The sequence below is a fragment of the Vipera berus genome (assembly GCF_964194415.1).
Source record: "Vipera berus genome assembly, chromosome: 1".
Taxonomy (NCBI): domain Eukaryota; kingdom Metazoa; phylum Chordata; class Lepidosauria; order Squamata; family Viperidae; genus Vipera; species Vipera berus.
In genome coordinates, this window is record NC_138202.1 from 10,227,106 (window position 1) to 10,245,978 (window position 18,873).

Sequence of the window (18,873 nt, forward strand, 5' to 3'; positions counted from 1 at the left end):
ATGGTTAAACCACACTTTATGACTTAGGATGCTTTATGACTTAGGATGCTTATAGCAAGTCATATGGATTTATTGAAAAAACCCCGATCGGACAAGGCCAAAGCTTAATACACTGTTTGAACCCGATCGGTGATGGAAAACCTTTTGGGCTGAGTTATGCAAAAGTTTGGAAAATGCCAAACTTGATTCTGCCAACATGTCACACTCTCCACCACCAATCAAAGAGAAACAATCCTATACATATTCAGTTAGTTTTAAAAATATACAGTCCAATCATATGTGCTGCTATGTATTATATAGAGAAACATCAATTGTCCAGAGGCTGTGCAAGAGCATGTACCCCATTCTCACAGGCTCTGAAAATCATGCAAGAACAGGACATGCTCTTGAAAATAGTTCTTCTTGGGTGCTCGTGATCTCTGGCATGTTACCCAAAATGTGATGTGTCACCTTTGACATGTTTGCCATAGATTCATCATCAATGAATTAGGTCAGGGGCAGGCAACCTTGGCTCTTTTGTGACTCGTGGACTTCAACTCCCAGAATTCCTGAGCCAGCCATGCTGAGGGGAAAGGGAGAGGTTTCCAAGCTGAGCCATGCTGGCTAAGGGATTCTGGGAGTTGAAGTCCACAAGTCATAAAAGAGCCAAGGTTGCCTACCCCTGAATTAGGGGGACAGGGGTGATTGTTGTTAGATCGCTCATTGGCTATTCAGTGTCCCTTCTGGAGCCTGCACAGAACAACACAGTAGTCCTTGACTTACAACCATTCGTTTAATGACCCCTTCAAAGTTACAACCGTGAAAAAAAGTGACTTATGACTATTTTTCACACTTACGACTGTTGCAGCATTCCAAAGGTCTTGTGAACCAAATTCAAGCGCTTGACAACTGTCTCATATTTGCGACAGCTGCACTGTCCTGGGGTCATGTGATCACTATTTGTGACCTTCCCAGCCGGCTTCCGACAAAGCAAAATCAATGAGGGAAAACCAGACTCACTTAATGACCATACGATTCTCTTAACAACTGCATTATTTGCTTAGCTGGCAAAAAAAAGGTCGTAAAATGAGGTGCAACTCACATACAACTGCCTCGCTTGGCAATGGAAATTTGGAGCTCAACTGAGGTCGTAAGTCGAGGACTACCTGTAATGCATGCTGTGCTTTACAAAGGGTGTCCCCGACAGGGGGGAGGGGGACAGAGATCCAAAACAAAATGATGAATTAAGGAGGGAGGCCAGGCTGGAAGGGCCAGGGTGTCGCCTTGCATGAGAATCGGGTCAGATAATGAGAGGGCAATTCCAGATTTGCTCCCCCCCCCACTCCCTCCTTTGGCCCAGAGGCACTGGAGAGTGTGGGCTTTGTGTGCATTTCCTATACAGTGACAAAGAGGCAGTTGCCATGGAGATGAAAAATAGGCCAGCCGAAGGATGGAGAGCAGTTGGTGGCCATGCCAGGGTTGGGCAGCTGGGATCTGAGGCTGCTGGGGTGGGAGAGCCAAACAGCTAGAGGACGATCTGGCTCGGGTTCAAAATTGGGCTGAGTCTGCTGTGAGATTTGTATGAAGAAGCAGGGGGGGCGGGGCGGGGGGATGGCATGGAATGGAACCCCCTGCAAATAATAATAGAACAGTCATAAAACACAAAGGCCTGCAAACAAGCAAACAGAACGACTGTGGCAAAGGAAATCAAAGATAGTAGAGGTAGTTCTCAACTTACAAGAGTTCATCATCATCATCATCATCATCATCATCATAATGTTGGAAGGGACCTTGGAGGTCATCTAGTCCAACCCACTGCTCAGGCAGGAAACCCTATACCATTTCAGACAAATGGCTGTCCAGTCTCTTCTTAAAAGTTATGGGTGCTCCAGTGTTGGAGCACCTATAACTTCTGGAGGCAGGTCGTTCCACTGGTTAATTGTTCTGTCAGGAAATTTCTCCTTAATTGCTTCTCTCTTTGATTAGTTCCCATCCGTTGCTTCTTGTCCTTGGAGAATAGCTTGACTCCATCTTCTTTGGGGCAGCCCCTGAGATACTAGAACACTGCTATCGTGTCCCCCCTCGTCCTTCTCTTCATTAAACGAGACAGATCCAATTGCAGTAGCTATTTCTTATATGTTTTAGCTCCAGTCCCCTAATTGTCTTTGTTGCTTTTCTCTGTACTCTTTCTAGAGAGTACAACAGCACGGAAAAAAGTGACTTATGATAATTTTTCACACTTATGACCATTGCAGCATCCCCATGGTCACGTGATCAAAATTACGGACACTTGGCAACTGGTTCATATTTATGATGGTTGCAATGTTCCGGGGGCACATGATCCCCTTTTGCGAACTTCTGACAAGCAAAGTCAATGGGGAAAGCCAGATTCAACCGTGTTACTAACTTAACAACTGCAGTGCTTCACTTAACAACTGTGGAAAGAAAGATCACAAAACTGGGCAAAATTCATTTAACAAACGTCTCACTTAGCAACAGAAATTTTGGGCTCAATTGTGATCATTGAGCACCCCCTGTACTTATGACCTGGTTCCAAACTTCCGACGAACACGTCCCCTCCCTGTGGTCATGTGACTGCATTTCAGGTGCTTAGCAACCATCCCGTGTATACAGCTGATTGCAGCGCCCCATATGTTCACTTGACGCTGTTTGACAACATTTTTGCCCCAAACCGACATTTACTTTTGTTACTGGCCCATCGCAAGCAATAGCTTTGCTTAATGACCACAGCATTCACTTAATAACTATGGGTTCATTTAATGACAATCATGCGTGGCTTAATGACCATTGCAAACAAAGGTCGTAAAATCAAGTAGGCCATGTGGGTCAGGGGTCCCCAACCCCCGGTCCGTGGACCAGTACTGGGCCACGGCATGCCAGCAACCGGTCCACACAAATAAGTAAAGCCCCATCCACGAGATGCAGGCAGCACACAAAACCACGCACCCTCCGGTCTGCGGAAAAACGACTCTCCACAGAATCGGTCCCTGGTGCCCAAAAGGTTGGAGACCTCTGATGTGGGTCACCCACTTTACAACTGTCATGACTTATGACCGTAATGGGTAGACTCTATTACAGTCATAAGTCGAAAACTACCTGCGTGGGAGAAAGGCCGTCTCTTACATAACTAGGCCCTGTACCAGGAATTATCCTTGCTATACAGGCAGACCTTAACTTGTGACTTCAACTGATCCCCAAATTTCCATTGCCAAGGAAGACAGTTGTTTAAGTGAGTTTTGCATCATTTTAAGCCCTTTCTTGCCACAGTTGTTAAGTGAATCACTGCGGTTGTTAAGTTAGTAACACAGCTGTTAAGTCAATCCGGCTTCCCCATTAAGTCAGAAGACCTCAAAAGGGGATCACCTGACTCCGGGACACTGCAACCGTCATAAAGACATGCCAGTTGCCAAGCCTCCAAAATTTGATCACGTGACCATGGGGATGCCGCAACCGTACTTTAAGTGTGAAAATCTTTTTTCAGTGCAAGTGTAACTTCACGAATGGTTGTAAGTTGAGGACTACAGTACCTGTACTCTTCCTAGAGTCAGCTCTGGGTTGGAGGAATGGGCCTTTGTCAAAATGACTCAGTTCCCCCCCACCCACGAGTATAAACCTAGGCCCCTGATGTATAAGGCTCAGAGGACACTGATAGCCAAATCTGGCCCTAGGTTCTGCCAACTGAGTCAGAAGGTCATTTAAAATCAGTTCATTAGGGTACCCTGATAAAGTGGGATCTCCATATGACAAAGGAGAGAACCCCGAGAGCCATCTTACACTCCTTTTTATACTTAGCAAAGAAAACGTAAGAGGAAAGTTGATGGGACAGGATAAAAATCACCTCCCCTTTGCATAGGAAATCAGTTACATGTAGTCAAACACGTTACATATTTGCATCCCATAATATCACACATGTTCATTAAAATGAGATCCGACTCAGAAGAGGCGTAAATCAGGGGTTCTTCAAACTTGGCCCTTTTATGACTTTGTGGACTTCAACTCCCAGAATTCCTCAGCCGGCCTGCCTGGCTGAGGAATTCTGGGAGTTGAAGTCCGCAAGTCATAAAAGGGTCAGGTTTGAAGACTTCTGGCGTAAATGGTAAGGGGAAAAGGTTGTTTAGAGTTCACGAAAGAGATAAACCAGACCCCAATTCGTAGGTAACAAACTTTTTCTTATCTGGAGATAGTCTCCAGCTAGTTTATCTTTTCAGCTTAGGAATGTTAAAAGCTATTCCTACATTCCAGCCTGTAATGAGCCTGGACATCATTTTAAAAGAGAGAAAATAAGTCAAATTAAAATATAAAGTAATTATCTTAGCTAACAAGTTACACAATCCATGTCATGTGCCCCTCGCCACTGATATGACAACTTCGTTCATATTTTTTAGTCCGTCCTCTGCTTGAAACTTCAGAGCCTTATTCCAAAAATAGAAGCAGGGCGGGATCAGGTGCTGCGGGTTGGGTGACCCTCTTTCAGATGTCTGGAGAGAGAGAGAGGAGTCCCCTGAGGCCATCTAGTCCAACCCCCGGTTCGTGGACCAGCACCGGGCAGCGGCATGCTAAAAACTGGGCCGCGCAAACAAGCGAAACCCCATCCGCGGGATGCAAGCAGCACATGAAACCACACCCCCTCCGGTCTGTGGAAAAAGCTCTCTCCATGGAACTAGTCCCTGGTGCCCCAAAAGGTTGGAGGGCTGCTGATCTAGCCCAACCCTTGTTAAGTTCAGGAATCTAACTGCAAACATCAAGTAAATAAATCAAGCTTGATTAAGCCACCCATGTAGAGACGCTCACTATCTCCCTCATTAACTAGCTCTCTGACTAAATGGCTCTTATTAAGATGGATGTGTTCTTTTCCCATTTGCATTTAAGAAATAATAGCTATGCATATCTAATTTTGGGATGCCTGCGATTGTGATAAGTACTTTGGGCATCTGCTGGGGAGTATGGGCCAAAGAGTCACGACATGCTGCATGCACAACAGACATAAAATAACAAACAGGGCTTCAACCCTCCATCTTAACTTTTGACACTCCCCACCCCACCCCACCCCAGGAAGCATTCCCTCCATAAATTCATCCAAATCATTCATTCATTATATTAAGAGAGCTGGCTTAGTGTAGGGGTGAAGACATCAAGTTAGAAACTGGGTGACCGTGAGTTCTAGTCCTACCTGAGGCACAAAAGCCAGCTGGGTGACTTTGGGCCAATCACCAGGAGGCTGGGTATTCTAGTCCTACCTTAGGTACAAAAGCCAGCTGGGCGACTTTGGACCAATCAGCAGGAGGCTGGGTATTTTAGTCCCACCTTAGTTATGAAAGCCAGCTGAGTGACTTTGGGCCAATTACCAGGAGACTGTGAGTTCTAGTCCCACCTGATACACAAAAGCTGGTTGAATACCTTTGGGCCAATCATCAGGAGGCTGAGAGTTTTAGTCCTGCCTTAGGTATGAAAGACAGCTGGGTGACTTTGGGCCAATCACCAGGAGGCTGTGAGTTCTAGTCCCACCTGATACACAAAAGCTGGTTGGATACCTTTGGGCCAATCATCAGGAGGCTGAGAGTTCTAGTCCTGCCTTAGGTATGAAAGACAGCTGGGTGACTTTGGGCCAATCACCAGGAGGCTGTGAGTTCTAGTCCCACCTGATACACATAAGCTGGTTGGATACCTTTGGGCCAATCATCAGGAGGCTGAGAGTTCTAGTCCTGCCTTAGGTATGAAAGACAGCTGGGTGACTTTGCGCCAATCACCAGGAGGCTGGGTATTTTAGTCCCACTTTAGGCATGAAAGTCAGCTGATTGACTTTGGGCCAATCACCAGGAGACTGTGAGTTCTAGTCCCACCTGAGACACAAAAACTAGTTGGATAACTTTGGGCCAATCATCAGGAGGCTGAGAGTTCTAGTCCTGCCTTAGGCATGAAAGACAGCTGGGTGACTTTGCGCCAATCACCAGGAGGCTGGGTATTTTAGTCCCACTTTAGGCATGAAAGTCAGCTGATTGACTTTGGGCCAATCACCAGGAGACTGTGAGTTCTAGTCCCACCTGAGACACAAAAACTAGTTGGATAACTTTGGGCCAATCATCAGGAGGCTGAGAGTTCTAGTCCTGCCTTAGGCATGAAAGACATCTGGGTGACCTTGGGCCAATCACTCTCTCTCAGCCCAGCTCACCTCACAGGATGGTTTTGTGGGGGAAATAGGAGGAGGAAGAAATATTATGTATATTACCCTCCCAGGAAATAGTCTAAAACTCTTTGGATTTGCCAAACCAAGATTAAGACCTAGCTGCACCGACGAAAACGGGCTCTGCAGATCCTGGCAGGCAGACTTCAGCTGGGTGCAAGGATGCAACTTTTATTAAACATTTCTGTGTGTTTCCCATCTGACCAACTCTTATCTTCCAGCCCTCTGGAAAACTGCCATGCACAGACGGGGATGGACGGCTCGACATCACAACACACTCAGAGGAAGGGAAGGGTCAGCTGGGCAGCAGTAAGGTACAGTATTATGTTTCGGTGGTCAAAAAAGTCAAGATGTTTTTTAAGGGCATATGCATAATAACCATGAGCTGCAGACAGCCCTCTATTGTTTTAAGGCAGGGGTCCTCAACCTTGGATGAGGAAGTCTGCTGGCTGAGGAATTCTGGGAGTTGAAGTCCACAAGTTGCCAAGGTTGAGGACCCCTGCCTTAGAACAATAGAAGGCTGCCTGCAGCTCATGGTTATTTGCATATGCCCATAAAAAACATCTTGACTTTTTCTAATCTCTCTCTCTCTCTCTCTCCTTACTCATCATGCTAAGCCCATAATGGGTGTGTTTTAAGTTGGCTTGATTGAGGCACAAAGTCATTGCAGTTTATAAACCAAGGTTAAGAGCAGGGGTGTCCAACCTTGGCAACTTTAAGACCCATGGACTTCAACTCCCAGGATTCCATAGCCAGCATGGCTGGCTGAGGAATTCTGGGAGTTGAAGTCCACAAGTCTTCAGGTTGCCAAGGTTGAGGACCCCTGTTCTAAGGCACACACATGGTTTGAATAACAGAGTTGGAAGTGATCTTAGAGCTGGTCCAACCCCCTGCTCAGGCAGGAAACTCTATACCATTTCAGACAAATGGTTGTCCAATCACTTCTTAAAAACTTCCAGTGTTGGAGCACCTACAACATCTGGAGGCAGGTTGTTCCACTGATTAATTTTTCTCACTGTCAGGAAATTTCTCCTTAATTCTAGGTTGCTTCTCTCCTTGACTAGTTTCCATCCTTTGCTTCTTGTTCTCCCTTCAGGTGCTTTGGAGAATAGGTTGTCCCCCTCTTCCTTGTGGCAACCCTTTAGATATCGGAACACTGCTATCATGTCACCCCTAGTCCTTCTTTTCATTAAACTAGACATACCCTAGGCATATTTGCGTTGTGTGACAATAAATGTGTGCAAAGTGTGATCAAAATGCAGCGCAGCCTCCACGCAAACTATTATTGATTGATTCGTTGATTTTATTTCTTATTTCTTTACCATAATCATCCATCCCACCTGTGGTGGCTTTAAGAGGCCAACAGAGAAGATAGAATCAAACAAGATCACTGTGTAAAATAAACATCCAAGTATAATCTTCATGTGAGGACATAAATCATCCCTGTTACAGTCCAAAGTTTGGCAATGAATTAATCAAAAACCAATTAACTTTCTGGCCCAAGTGCCAGGGAGAACAATCACGTCTTTAATGCCTTAGAATAGGTTAATGTGGTTGGGGTTATCTGGATTTCCATGGGGATGTGGTTCAACAGGGCAGGATCGGTGCCGTTTCACTACTAGAATTTAACCCAATCCTACTTTACAAAGTCAATTTTCCCTTTTGTGGGTGTGTTTCAACAAGCTTACAAACACAGCCAGTTTGGTGTACAGGTAGTCCTTGACATACGACTGTTCACTTAGTGACCATTCAAAGCTAAAAATAGCTCCCCAAGGCTATTTACTACCCAGATTTGAGGTTCTGACAGCCATGGTCACATGATCACATTTTGGCAACCGGCCCACCTTTACAGCCATTTGCCACAGTAAGTCATGTGACCATTACAAAGTCATGTACCCATGATTTACTGTTTTTGTGCTAGAAATCGGCATTTACATCATTTCTAGCAAGAAAAACCCCTCCCATTGCAGACAATGGATTCACTTAACCACCATGCATTCACTTTACAACTGCCACGTTCACTTAACGGCCACAGCAGAAAAGGTCATAAAATCAGGCAGATTTTGTTTGGAGTTGTTCCTGTGGCATGAACTTTGACCTGAGTCTGAGTATGCCTTTTTGGTATTCTGATGACGGTGGGTTAATTCTATTATATCCCAAAAGTCATATCCTGCTTCCCTGGGGGTGTGGTTGATGACTATGTCCTGTATTGGATTTTTTGGTGTAAGAGGGATTGTTGATTCTAGGGATGTTTGTCTTTCTAATCCCATCAACTCCAAGCTTCCAGGTGCCAGTCTTTCTGAAAGGATTATGATATCTGCATTTCTACAGAGCTGGTTTCTGCGTGGGAGAGGCAGGCTTGGGGCTATTAAGAAAACCGCATGCTTTTCTGCCTTTTTAAGATCCTTTTAAATATTTATTTGGGCGGGAGAGGGCTGACTTCCTAGAGTCAAAACAAAAGTCAAAATAATGGCCACATGGCAAATCATGGTTTCAAATACCAGATATTCGGCTTTTACATGAGTGCCATCTAGTGGCAGCATCTAAATGTGCAACTCCCTGTCTTCTCACCCTCTGTTTAAAAAAACATATTGCACCAGGTAGTCCTTGATTTATGACCATAATTGAGTCCAAACTTTCTGTTGCTAAGTGAGACAGTTTAGTGAATTTTGCCCCGTTTTATGACCTTTTTGGCCACAGTTGTGAATCACAACTGTGTGATTCACTGTGAATCAGTGAATAAGTGAATCACTGTCGCTGTTCAGTTGGTAACAGGGCTGTAAGATGAATCTGGCTTCCCCATTAACTTTGCTTGTCAGAAGGTCACAAAAGGGTATCACGTGACCCCGGGACACTGCGACCATCATAAATATGAGTAGGTTGCCAAGCATCCAAATTTTGATCATGTGACCATGGGGATGCTGCAACATCGCAAGTGTGGAAAAGGGTCATACATCACTTTTTTCAGTGCTGTTGTCACTTTGGTGACTAAATGAACTGTTGTAAGTCGAGGACTATCTGTATTGTCTAACAGAATGCAACAAGGCAGAATGAAATGAAATACAGAAGAAAAACAAACCAACCACAAGATAAAGCCACCATGGTGGCGCAGTGGTTAGAATGCAGTATTGCAAACTCTGCCCACTGCCAAGAGTTCGATCCTGACCAGCTCAAGGTTGGCTCAGCCTTCCATCCTTCTGAGGTCGCTAAAATCAGGACCCAGATTGTTGGGGGCAAGAGGCTGACTCTGTAAAACCGCTTAGAGAGGGCTGCAAAGCACGATCAAGCGGTATATAAGTCTAAGTCAGGGGTAGGCAACCTTGGCTCTTTTATGACTCGCGGACTTCAACTCCCAGAATTCCTGAGCCAGCCGTGCTGAGGGGAAAGGGAGAGGTTTCCAAGCTGAGCCATGCTGGCTCAGGAATTCTGGGAGATGAAGTCCACGAGTCATAAAAGAGCCAAGGTTGCCTACCCCTTGTCTAAGTGCTATTGCTACTGGGGGAAAAAAAATCACTGCTGTGCTAAGTGTGAATTTAAAAGCGATTTATTTCTTCTGATCCTCAGGTGGAAGTGGTCTTCTGGCTGCTTTCCATGTTGGCCACCCGAGACAAGGAAGACATGTCGCGCACACTGCTGGCCATGTCCAGTTCCCAGGAAAGCTGCCTGGCCATGCGCAAGTCGGGATGCCTCCCTCTCCTCATCCAGATTCTCCATGACTCAGATCGTGAACCAAGCGCGCCTGACAGCCCTGGAGCCGCAGGGAAGGATTGCCGCATGCGGGCCAACGCTGCCCTCCACAACATCATTTTCTCTCAGCCCGATGAAGGACAGGCCAAGAAGGAGATGCGGGTGCTACACGTGCTGGAACAAATCCGCTCCTACTCTGAGACCTGCTGGGACTGGCTCAGGATGCACAAGGAAGGGTCCAAGATCCCCGAGGGGGGAGCAGGTAGAGGGAGGATTTGGGTTAGCTATCAGCCCTTTGAGGTAGTCTAGTCAAGAAGCCCACCCAGGACTGCTAGCTCTATCTTTATTGCAAGGTTATATTAACACAGGGGTCTTCAAACTTGGCAACTTTTAAGACTTGTGGACTTCAACTGGCTGGCTGAGGAATTCTGGGAGTTGAAGTCCACAAGTCTTAAAAGTTGCCAAGTTTGAAGACCCCTGGATTAACAGAACCTTGCAAGTCTGAAAGGACGTCTCTTTTCCCTCACCTTTACAGTTCAAGGAACCGAGCAGGATCCCTTCCAAGAGATTTCCCATGCCCCTTTTCCTTCCATCTTTTTTAATTTCACATTACAGATAGTCCTCGACTTACAACCATAATTTTAATTTCATATGACAGGTAGTCCTCGACTTACGACCCTAATTGTGCCCAAAATTTAGGTCGCTACGCGAGACATTTGTTCAGTGAATTTTGCCTCATTTTATGACTTTTCTTGCCAAAGTTCTTAAGCGAATCACTGCAGTTGTTAGTAACATGGTTGTAAAGTGAATCTGGCTTCCCCGTTGACTTTCAACATTGACTGCAATGGTCCTAAGTGTGAAAAATGGTCGTAAGTCAGTCGCACTTTTCATTTCCATTGTAACTTCAAACAGTCACTAAAGTCAAGGTCTACCTGTATTGTTCGTCAATTGTTTATTTTTATTCCTTTATCCCTTCATTACTGTTACATTTTCTATCTGGTTTTTTTTCCTGTTTTATGGTTGTAAGCTGCCTAGAGTAGCCCCTTGGCAAGACAGGCCGCAAATCAGTTTAACAAATAAATAAATAAAACATGGCCCACAGCCCAACAAAACACATTTACACACACGTCTTGTGTTGATCCCTTCCTTCCAAAAGCAAGCTTGTGCTGCAAGATTAATTTCGTTTCTGTTGTTGAAACGTGGACACCGTTTTTCCTCAGAGGAACAGCAAGTTCCTCCATCCATCCCGCAGAATGACTCTCTCCATAACTTGGGAAAAGATATTCCTTTTTTTTTCAGATTTACTGCTAGAAACTTTCTGATTGCAAAGCTTTTTAATGAGATCTTTGCTGTCCAAACCTGGTTTGTAGTATTTCTGCAGGCAGCCAAGGAATGCCTTCAGTCATCCTTGTTTGTAGGAAGGGTTGAAACAGTTTTGGTTGGGCATATCTGAAGTTGCGAAGGGATGCCTCGCCGCCTGTTTCTTGGATGCTTGCCCAAGGTGGCTGATTTTACTGCGAAAGTAAATATGAGCCAGCAGTGTGCTACAGCTGCCAAAAAAGCCAACACAGTGCTAGGCTGCATTAACAGAGGAATAGAATCAAGATCATGTGAAGTATTAATACCACTTTACAATGCCTTGGTAAGGCCACACTTGGAATACTGCATCCAGTTTTGGTCACCACGATGTAAAAAAGATGTTGAGACTCTAGAAAGAGTACAGAGAAGAGCAACAAAGATGATTGGGGGACTGGAGGCTAAAACATATAAGGAACGGTTGCTGGAATTGGGTATGTCTAGTTTAATGAAGAGAAGGACAAGGGGGGACATGATAGCAGTGTTCCAATATCTCAGGGGCTGCCACAAAGAGGAGGGACTCAAGCTATTCTCCAAAGCGCCCAAAGGCAGAACAAGAAGCAATGGATGGAAACTAATCAAGGAGAGAAGCAACCTAGGAGAAACTTCCTGACAGTTAGAACAATTAACCAGTGGAACAACCTGCCTCCAGAAGCTGTGAATGCTCCAACACTGGAAGTTTTTAAGAAGAGACTGGACAGCCATTTGTCCGAAATGGTATAGGGTTTCCTGCCTGAGCAGGGGGTTGGACTAGATGACCTCTAAGGTCCCTTCCAACTTTATTATTACTATTATTATTAGTAGTAGTAGTAGTAATAGTAGTAGTGGAGAAGAAGTGGCGTAGTTAACACCATTAATGTTGATCTTTTACATTAATGAAGAAGGACAAAATACTTCTTAATTTGACAACAGCAAGGGCTAGGACTCTTGGATCACTCTGGGTTGGAAAACAATTCACTCATAGAACAGTAGAGTTGGAAGGAAACATGAAGATCATCTAGTCCAGCAGACCCCAACTGTTTGGGCACCAGGGACTGGTTCCATGGAAAGAGGTGTTTCTGCAGACTGGAGGGGACGTGGCTTCATGTGTTGTCTGCATCCCATGGATGGGGCTTTATTGTTTGCGTGGACCAGTTGCTGACATGCCACGGACCAGTGCTACTCCATGAACTGGGGGTTGGGGACCCCCGATCTAGTCCAGGGGTCCTCAACCCCTGGTCCACAGCCCGGTATCAGGCTATGGCCTGTTTGGAACCAGGCCGTGCAAGTGACGGGCGAACACACTTGTGCACGCAAGTCCATTTGTGTAGGCTGCACGTGAGGAACTATCTCCTGTACCCCTGCTCCCCCACCACCGCTGGTCCGCAAAGCCAGAAAGGCTGGGAACCACTGATCTAGTTCAGAAGTTTGCATTGTGCAATAGGACCACATATTTCACAAATTTGGCAACTTTCAACATGTCGACTGCGGCTCCCAAAATTCCACAGCCAGCAATGCTGTGGAATTCTGGGAGTTGAACTCCACATGTCTGAAAGTAGTCAAGTTTGAGAAATGCTGCTTTACATGCTCTCTACTGCTCATGAAGACTGTCCAGAGAAGTCTGTAGTTCACCTGCTGTGACTCGTCCACAATCTTCTTAGAGATGCCCCCCCCCCCACTTATTAGAGCAGCGAGAGCTCTCTTTTTTTTGGGAGGCCCTCAACCAACCTGAAAAATGTAAATACTTTGCTGGTCAAAATAATTTCCACATGAGAGTTGCTTTGATTTTTAGTCTGTTGTTTTGCTTCAGTGTTTTTTTAACAACCTAACTTTTAATGGATATTGCCCTGAGCTATTTTGGAAGGGTGGTAGAGAAAGGAAATGAACTGAATAAATAACTGCCACACTCTCCCTTTTTTGGCATAACAATGCAATGATTACATTAGACCAAGAGATAGAAACTGACCTGAGATTACGCAACAGCAGATACTCAGTTCTGTTGACTTTAAAAGTATTTCTTTAAGTGGAATATTTCTGTGCCGGCTTCCAGTTGTTAGATTTGCTAAGCGGCTTGCTAAAGGACATTTGAATAGCATTTATTCAAACCTCTCCCGATGAGGAACCAACCATTTTAAAAGAGAGCATTACCAACGTTTTTTAAAGTTTTATTGATGGCTGTATTTTGCAGTGCAGCTTTAATAAGCTCATTTCAAAATTACTGGTTTCAAAGCAACCATAATGTTCCTCTTCATGCAGGAGAGTTGATTAATATTTCAGAAGAGTCTCTCTATAATTCTCATTTGTAGCTATCATCTCTCTACTCAGTCTTCTCTTTGCATTCTTTAAACATTTTAATTCCTTTCCTCTTCATAAGCCTTTCTAGCCCGCTGGTCTAGCCAGCAACTTTTTGAGCTTGTGCCAAGTTCTTAAAATCCTACTTAAAGTGGGATTAATCATTTGGGGTATAAACCACCAGGGATGTGACTCCATTGAATTGCATCAAAAGTCAATACAATTAACGTTTTGGGTTTCTGTTCCATTCAGCCCATTCCACTTTCTTCTCTGCAGCTCCTGTTCCGATTGAGCCCCAGATCTGCCAAGCTACCTGCGCCATCATGAAGCTCTCGTTTGATGAAGAATATCGCCGTGCCATGAATGAGCTGGGTAAGTTACCTGTGGGAGCCGTGCAACCTGCCATCTCAGAAAAGTAGCAGTAGCAAAAGCACTTTTTACAGCCCTGTCTAAGCGGTTTACAGTGTCAGCATCTCGCCCCCAACAATCTGGGTCTTCGTTTTACCGAGCCTGGAAGGATGGAAGGCTGAGTCAACCTTGAGACGGTCAGGATCGAACTCCTGGCAGTGAGCAGAGGCAGCCTGCAATACAGGTAGTCCTCGTCTTACAAGCACAATTGAGCCCAGGATTTCTGTTGCTAAGTGAGACAGTTGGTAAGTGAATTTTGCCCCATTTTACAGCTTTTCTTGCCACAGTTGTTAAGCGAATCACTGCAGTTGTTAACTTAGCAACAAGGTTGTAAAGTGAACCTGGCTTCCCCACTGACTTTGCTTGTACGTAAGGGGACTGACATGACCCCAGGACACTGCAACTGTCATAAATATGAGTCAGTTGCCAAGCATCTGAATTTTGATTACGTGACCATGGGGATGCTGCAACAGTCATAGATGTGAGAAACGGTCTTAAGTCACTTTTTCAGTGTCGTCGTAACTTCAAATGGTCACTAAATGAACTGTTGCAAGTCGAGGACTACCTGTACTGCATTCTAACTACTGTGCCAGCACAGCTCCTATCCTAAGTAAGTCCAAAGACTTTGCAAGTCCAATGGCTTAAGCTTGACCACTTAAATTGCCAGTAGCAGGACCACCAAAATGGCACTTGCTTCCAAGCAAGAAGGCATTGGGGGTCCAGGTATAGACCAGTATCTGGGAACTTCACAACCCTTCATTTTGGTATTCAGATGTTCCTATTCCAAGGATGATGGTAACAACAACAACAATAAAGTTGGAAGGGACCTTGGAGGTCATCTAGCCCAACCCCCTGCTCAGGCAGGACACACAATACCATTTCAGACAAATGGCTGTCTAGTCTCTTCTTCAAAATGTCTTCATATCTAGTTTAATGTCTCCTCCAAAACATGCAGTGACTTGATGGACACATAAGATAGTATTTGACTTAAAATCTTAATTGAGCTCAGAATTACAATCTTAAGTTGTGCCAGTTGTTAAGCAGGCCATCACGTGAGCAACCCGATTTTATGACATTTTTTCGCAGTTGCTGTTAACCAAATCCATTGTCTGCAATGGGCATTTTTTTGCTGGAAATCAGAAGTAAACACCGATTTCTGCCAAAATAAATCCCTGTAAATTGTGATCATATAATGTGGGGGTGCTGCAAATGGCTGTAAATGCATGTAGGTTTTTTGAACTTGCCGTAACTTCAAACGGTTGCTAAGCAACCAGTCCTAGGTTGAGAACTGCCTGTAGAGGTGGTTCGCCATTGCCATCATCTTCCAGGCTATCCCTTAATAAATCTGACTTAAATAGATCTGATGTTCTTTAGCTTTCCAAAATCTGTCAAAATTGGCTACAAGTCCCCATTTTTTTTTATTAAAGAGTTTTACAAAAACAAAATTTTACAATATATCCCCAAGTCCCTCCCACCCCAAACCCACCCACTCCCCCCCCCCACTTCCCAGAGCTAAATACAGGATTATAGTTACAATAATCATATTCTAAATAAAAATTATGCATAATATACAATTAACCAAATTCATAATGCGCTTTAACTCTCTTTTAACATAACTACAAACAACGTACCAATAACAATATCCCACTAAAATCTACTCATTTTTGAGAGACTATGGCTACTCTAATAATAGCAGCACAGAACCTTTTGGGAGGTTGAGGTCACAAAATGGTTGCCGCTGGAGGAGGGATTGGAGTTTTCAAAATGGCTGCCACAGAGAGTGGCCTAAACCACACATTGTCAGAAGACTTCCCACAACTGAGAGCCGGTGTGGGACAGTGGTTTTGGCCTGGCTTTAGGCATGAACTCAGCTGGGTGACTTTGGATCAGCCACAGTCTCCCTGCCCTAGAAAGAAGGTATGGACATCACGTGACGTCACGAGTTTGACATGTCTGCCTTAAAGAATCTTTTATTCGAGAAACAAAGTATTGGCACTACATTACTGAAGCCCAAAACTGAATTCCCCTCCCCTGGATACAAAGTAGCAAAACACAATTCCCTCCTCCAATTAACAGTCATAAATCACATTCCCCAATTAATTTGAAGTGTGGGCTTTCTCCCCAGCTCTCCAGCCTGCCAAATCTCTATTACCTCTGGACCTAATAACCTTGGGTTCCCACAGCTGAATTATTATTGTTATGACTAGCTGGACTCTCATCCACATCCCCCCTCCCAGCATCATTTAACTTTAAAAGCAAAAGAGAAAAGATGGCTACATTTCCATCTGTTGTCAAAGCAAGAACATCCGATGTTAGCAGCATTGACACTTACAACCCTTGCAGTATCCCCATGGCCATGTGATCAAAACTCAGATGCTTGGCAGTTGACTCATATTTATGATGGTTGCAGTGCCCTGGGGTCATGTGATCATCTTTTGTGACCTTCTGACAAGCAAAGTTAGTGAGGAAGCCAGATTCACTTAACAACCGTGTCACTACCTTAAGACCTGCAGTGATTCACTTAACAACCGTGGCAAGAAAGGTTATAAAATGGGGCAAAGCTCACCTAATAAATGTCTTACTTAGCAACAGAAATTTTAGGCTTAATTGTGGTCGTAAGTTGAGGACTACCTGTAATGGAAATTCTGGTCCCAATTGTGGTTATAAGTCAAGGACTACCTATAGAGTTATCTATTTTCCATAGTATTTAATTTCTACGTCCTTTTTCTTTGCATTAAACCTGCTAAATGTGACTGGGTGAATATTAACACAATAAAAGAATAACAAGAGTTGGAAGGGACCTTGGAGGTCTTCTAGTCCAACTCCCTGCTCAGGCAGGAAACCCTATACAATTTCAGACAAATGTTTGCCCAATCTCTTCTTAAAAATCTCCAGTGGAGGCAAGCTGTTCCACTGATTAATTGTTCTCACTGTCAGGAAATGTCTCCTTAGTTCTAGGTTGCTTCTCTCCTTGGTTAGTTTCAAGGAGACTTCCAGTGTTGGAGCATTCACAACTTCTGGAGGCAAGTTGTTCCACTGATGTTGCACCCTTGGTTGTGCACTCCTGTCGGGGGCTGCATGCTCATAGTTGGTCCTGTTTTTTTCTCTTCCCCGTTTCCCTTCCCAGGTGGACTCCAGGCCATTGCTGAGCTGCTGCAAGTGGACTACGAGATGCACAGCATGACCAATGACCCCCTCAATCTGGCACTCAGGCGTTACACAGGCATGGCCTTGACCAACCTCACCTTCGGGGATGTGGTCAACAAGGTGAGATGGGACTCAAGGCAAAAAAAAAAACCCGTGAATCCGTTGATACAAGGAAGACAACCCACACAGCCAGTCAGCAATCTAGGCTATAGCAGACAAACCTATTAGAACAGGGCTTTTCAACCTTTTCACCCATTGTACCACTTTTAGGATCTGGCAACATCCGAGTACCACCAGTCACCTAGCAAGGTGTCAAAAACTTGATGACCAAAAAAAAAAAAGAAAAAAGAAAAAAGTGAAGTACAGGTAGTCCTCGACTTACAACAGTTAGCTTAGTGACTGTTTGAAGTTACAATGGCACTGAAAAAAGTGCCCGTCCCCACAAGCCACAGCCAAGCAAGACACTTGCCTGCCTGCCCAGCGGTGCTCTTCCTTCTGTCCGAGTTTTTCATTGTTGTGAGCATTTCTGTTGAGGACTGGCAGCGGGGGTGGGGTGGGGTGGGTGTTTGGTTTTTATTCCCCCCATCTGCTGGGTGGTGGCAGCAGGTTTTGGTCACTTCACAGGACCCTGGGACACTGAGACCATCATAAATATGAATCAGTTTCCAAGGATCTGAATGTAAATCACAAGACCCTGGAGATGCTGCAACATTCCAGCTGATCGGCGCTTCTTCTGGGCTCAGAAGAGCCAGGATCAGCGCCGAGCTCCAGCTGGAGCCTGGCGCTGATCCTGGCGCTTCCGCTGAGCCCTGACAGCCCTGAAGAAGCGCTGATCCTGGCGCTTCTGTTGAGCCCTGACAGCCCTGCAGCTCCAGCCATCTCTCGCTCAGGTTTGTGTGGTGCTGCCACCGGTTCAGCTCATTCCCCTCCCCTGCTACCACTTCTCTAGGATGCTCGCGTACCACCTGCCAGAACCCTTTTGAAATAAATGGATCCCTCCCACCTCCCTCCCATTTCACAATCTAACTTGTACCCCACCCTCACTTATCTGGTTTGAGATCCCGGTCAACAGTGCCGTAATTGTGAAGTTACTCAAGGTCAAGGACTGTCTCAGCAAAATACATCCGGGCCACGTCCACAGGCAAAGGTCCCATGTTCTTCAGCAATCCCCACCTAGAGAAGCAATGTCAGAGTCCTTTTTTTTTTTTGCCTGAGTTGTAAGATGTCAATTCATCCAATATTTACCTAAATAATAGATTTTTACCCAGATTTTTCCGCACAGTAGCCAGCTTCAGGAAGAACTGCTATTCTCCCATAGAGGGATTTTATTTTTTATTTTTATTTTAATTCCATTTATATCCCGCCCTTCTCCGAAGACTCAGGGCGGCTTACAAGCTTAGCAGTAGCCTTCATTCTATGTATATGCCTGCTTGTTAGGGCTTTCACACACACACCCCCAAGCGGCATTATTACAAAGTCAGCTTAATTGCCCCCAACAATCTGGGTCCTCATTTTACCTACCTGGGAAGGATGGAAGGCTGAGTCAACCTTGAGCCTGGTGGGATGCGAACCTGCACTAATTGCAGGCAGCTGGTGTTACTTAAGGAGGCATTAGCCCACTGCTCCACCAAGGCTGGATGTTTTGTTACAGGTAGTTCTCAACTTATCACCATTTGTCTGTGACCGTTCAGAGTTAAAACAGCACTGGGAAAAAATGAATGGCGACCGTTTTCATACTTATGTCCGTTGCAGCATCCCCATGGTCATGACAACTGCTCTGCCCCAGGGTCATCTGATCACTATTTGTAACCTTCCCAGCCAGC

The 18,873-nt window shown here is 45.0% G+C and overlaps 1 protein-coding gene across 1 annotated transcript in view; it reads left to right on the plus strand.

Annotated features, from left to right (window-relative positions):
* The window catches only part of APC2 (APC regulator of WNT signaling pathway 2), a 40,441-nt gene that overhangs the window by 9,699 nt on the left and 11,869 nt on the right, over positions 1-18,873 (plus strand). Inside the window, 4 exon segments of the mRNA XM_081313640.1 lie at positions 6,403-6,495; positions 9,746-10,130; positions 13,772-13,867; positions 17,031-17,170. Of these exon segments, the coding sequence (XP_081169766.1) occupies positions 6,403-6,495; positions 9,746-10,130; positions 13,772-13,867; positions 17,031-17,170 (714 nt within the window).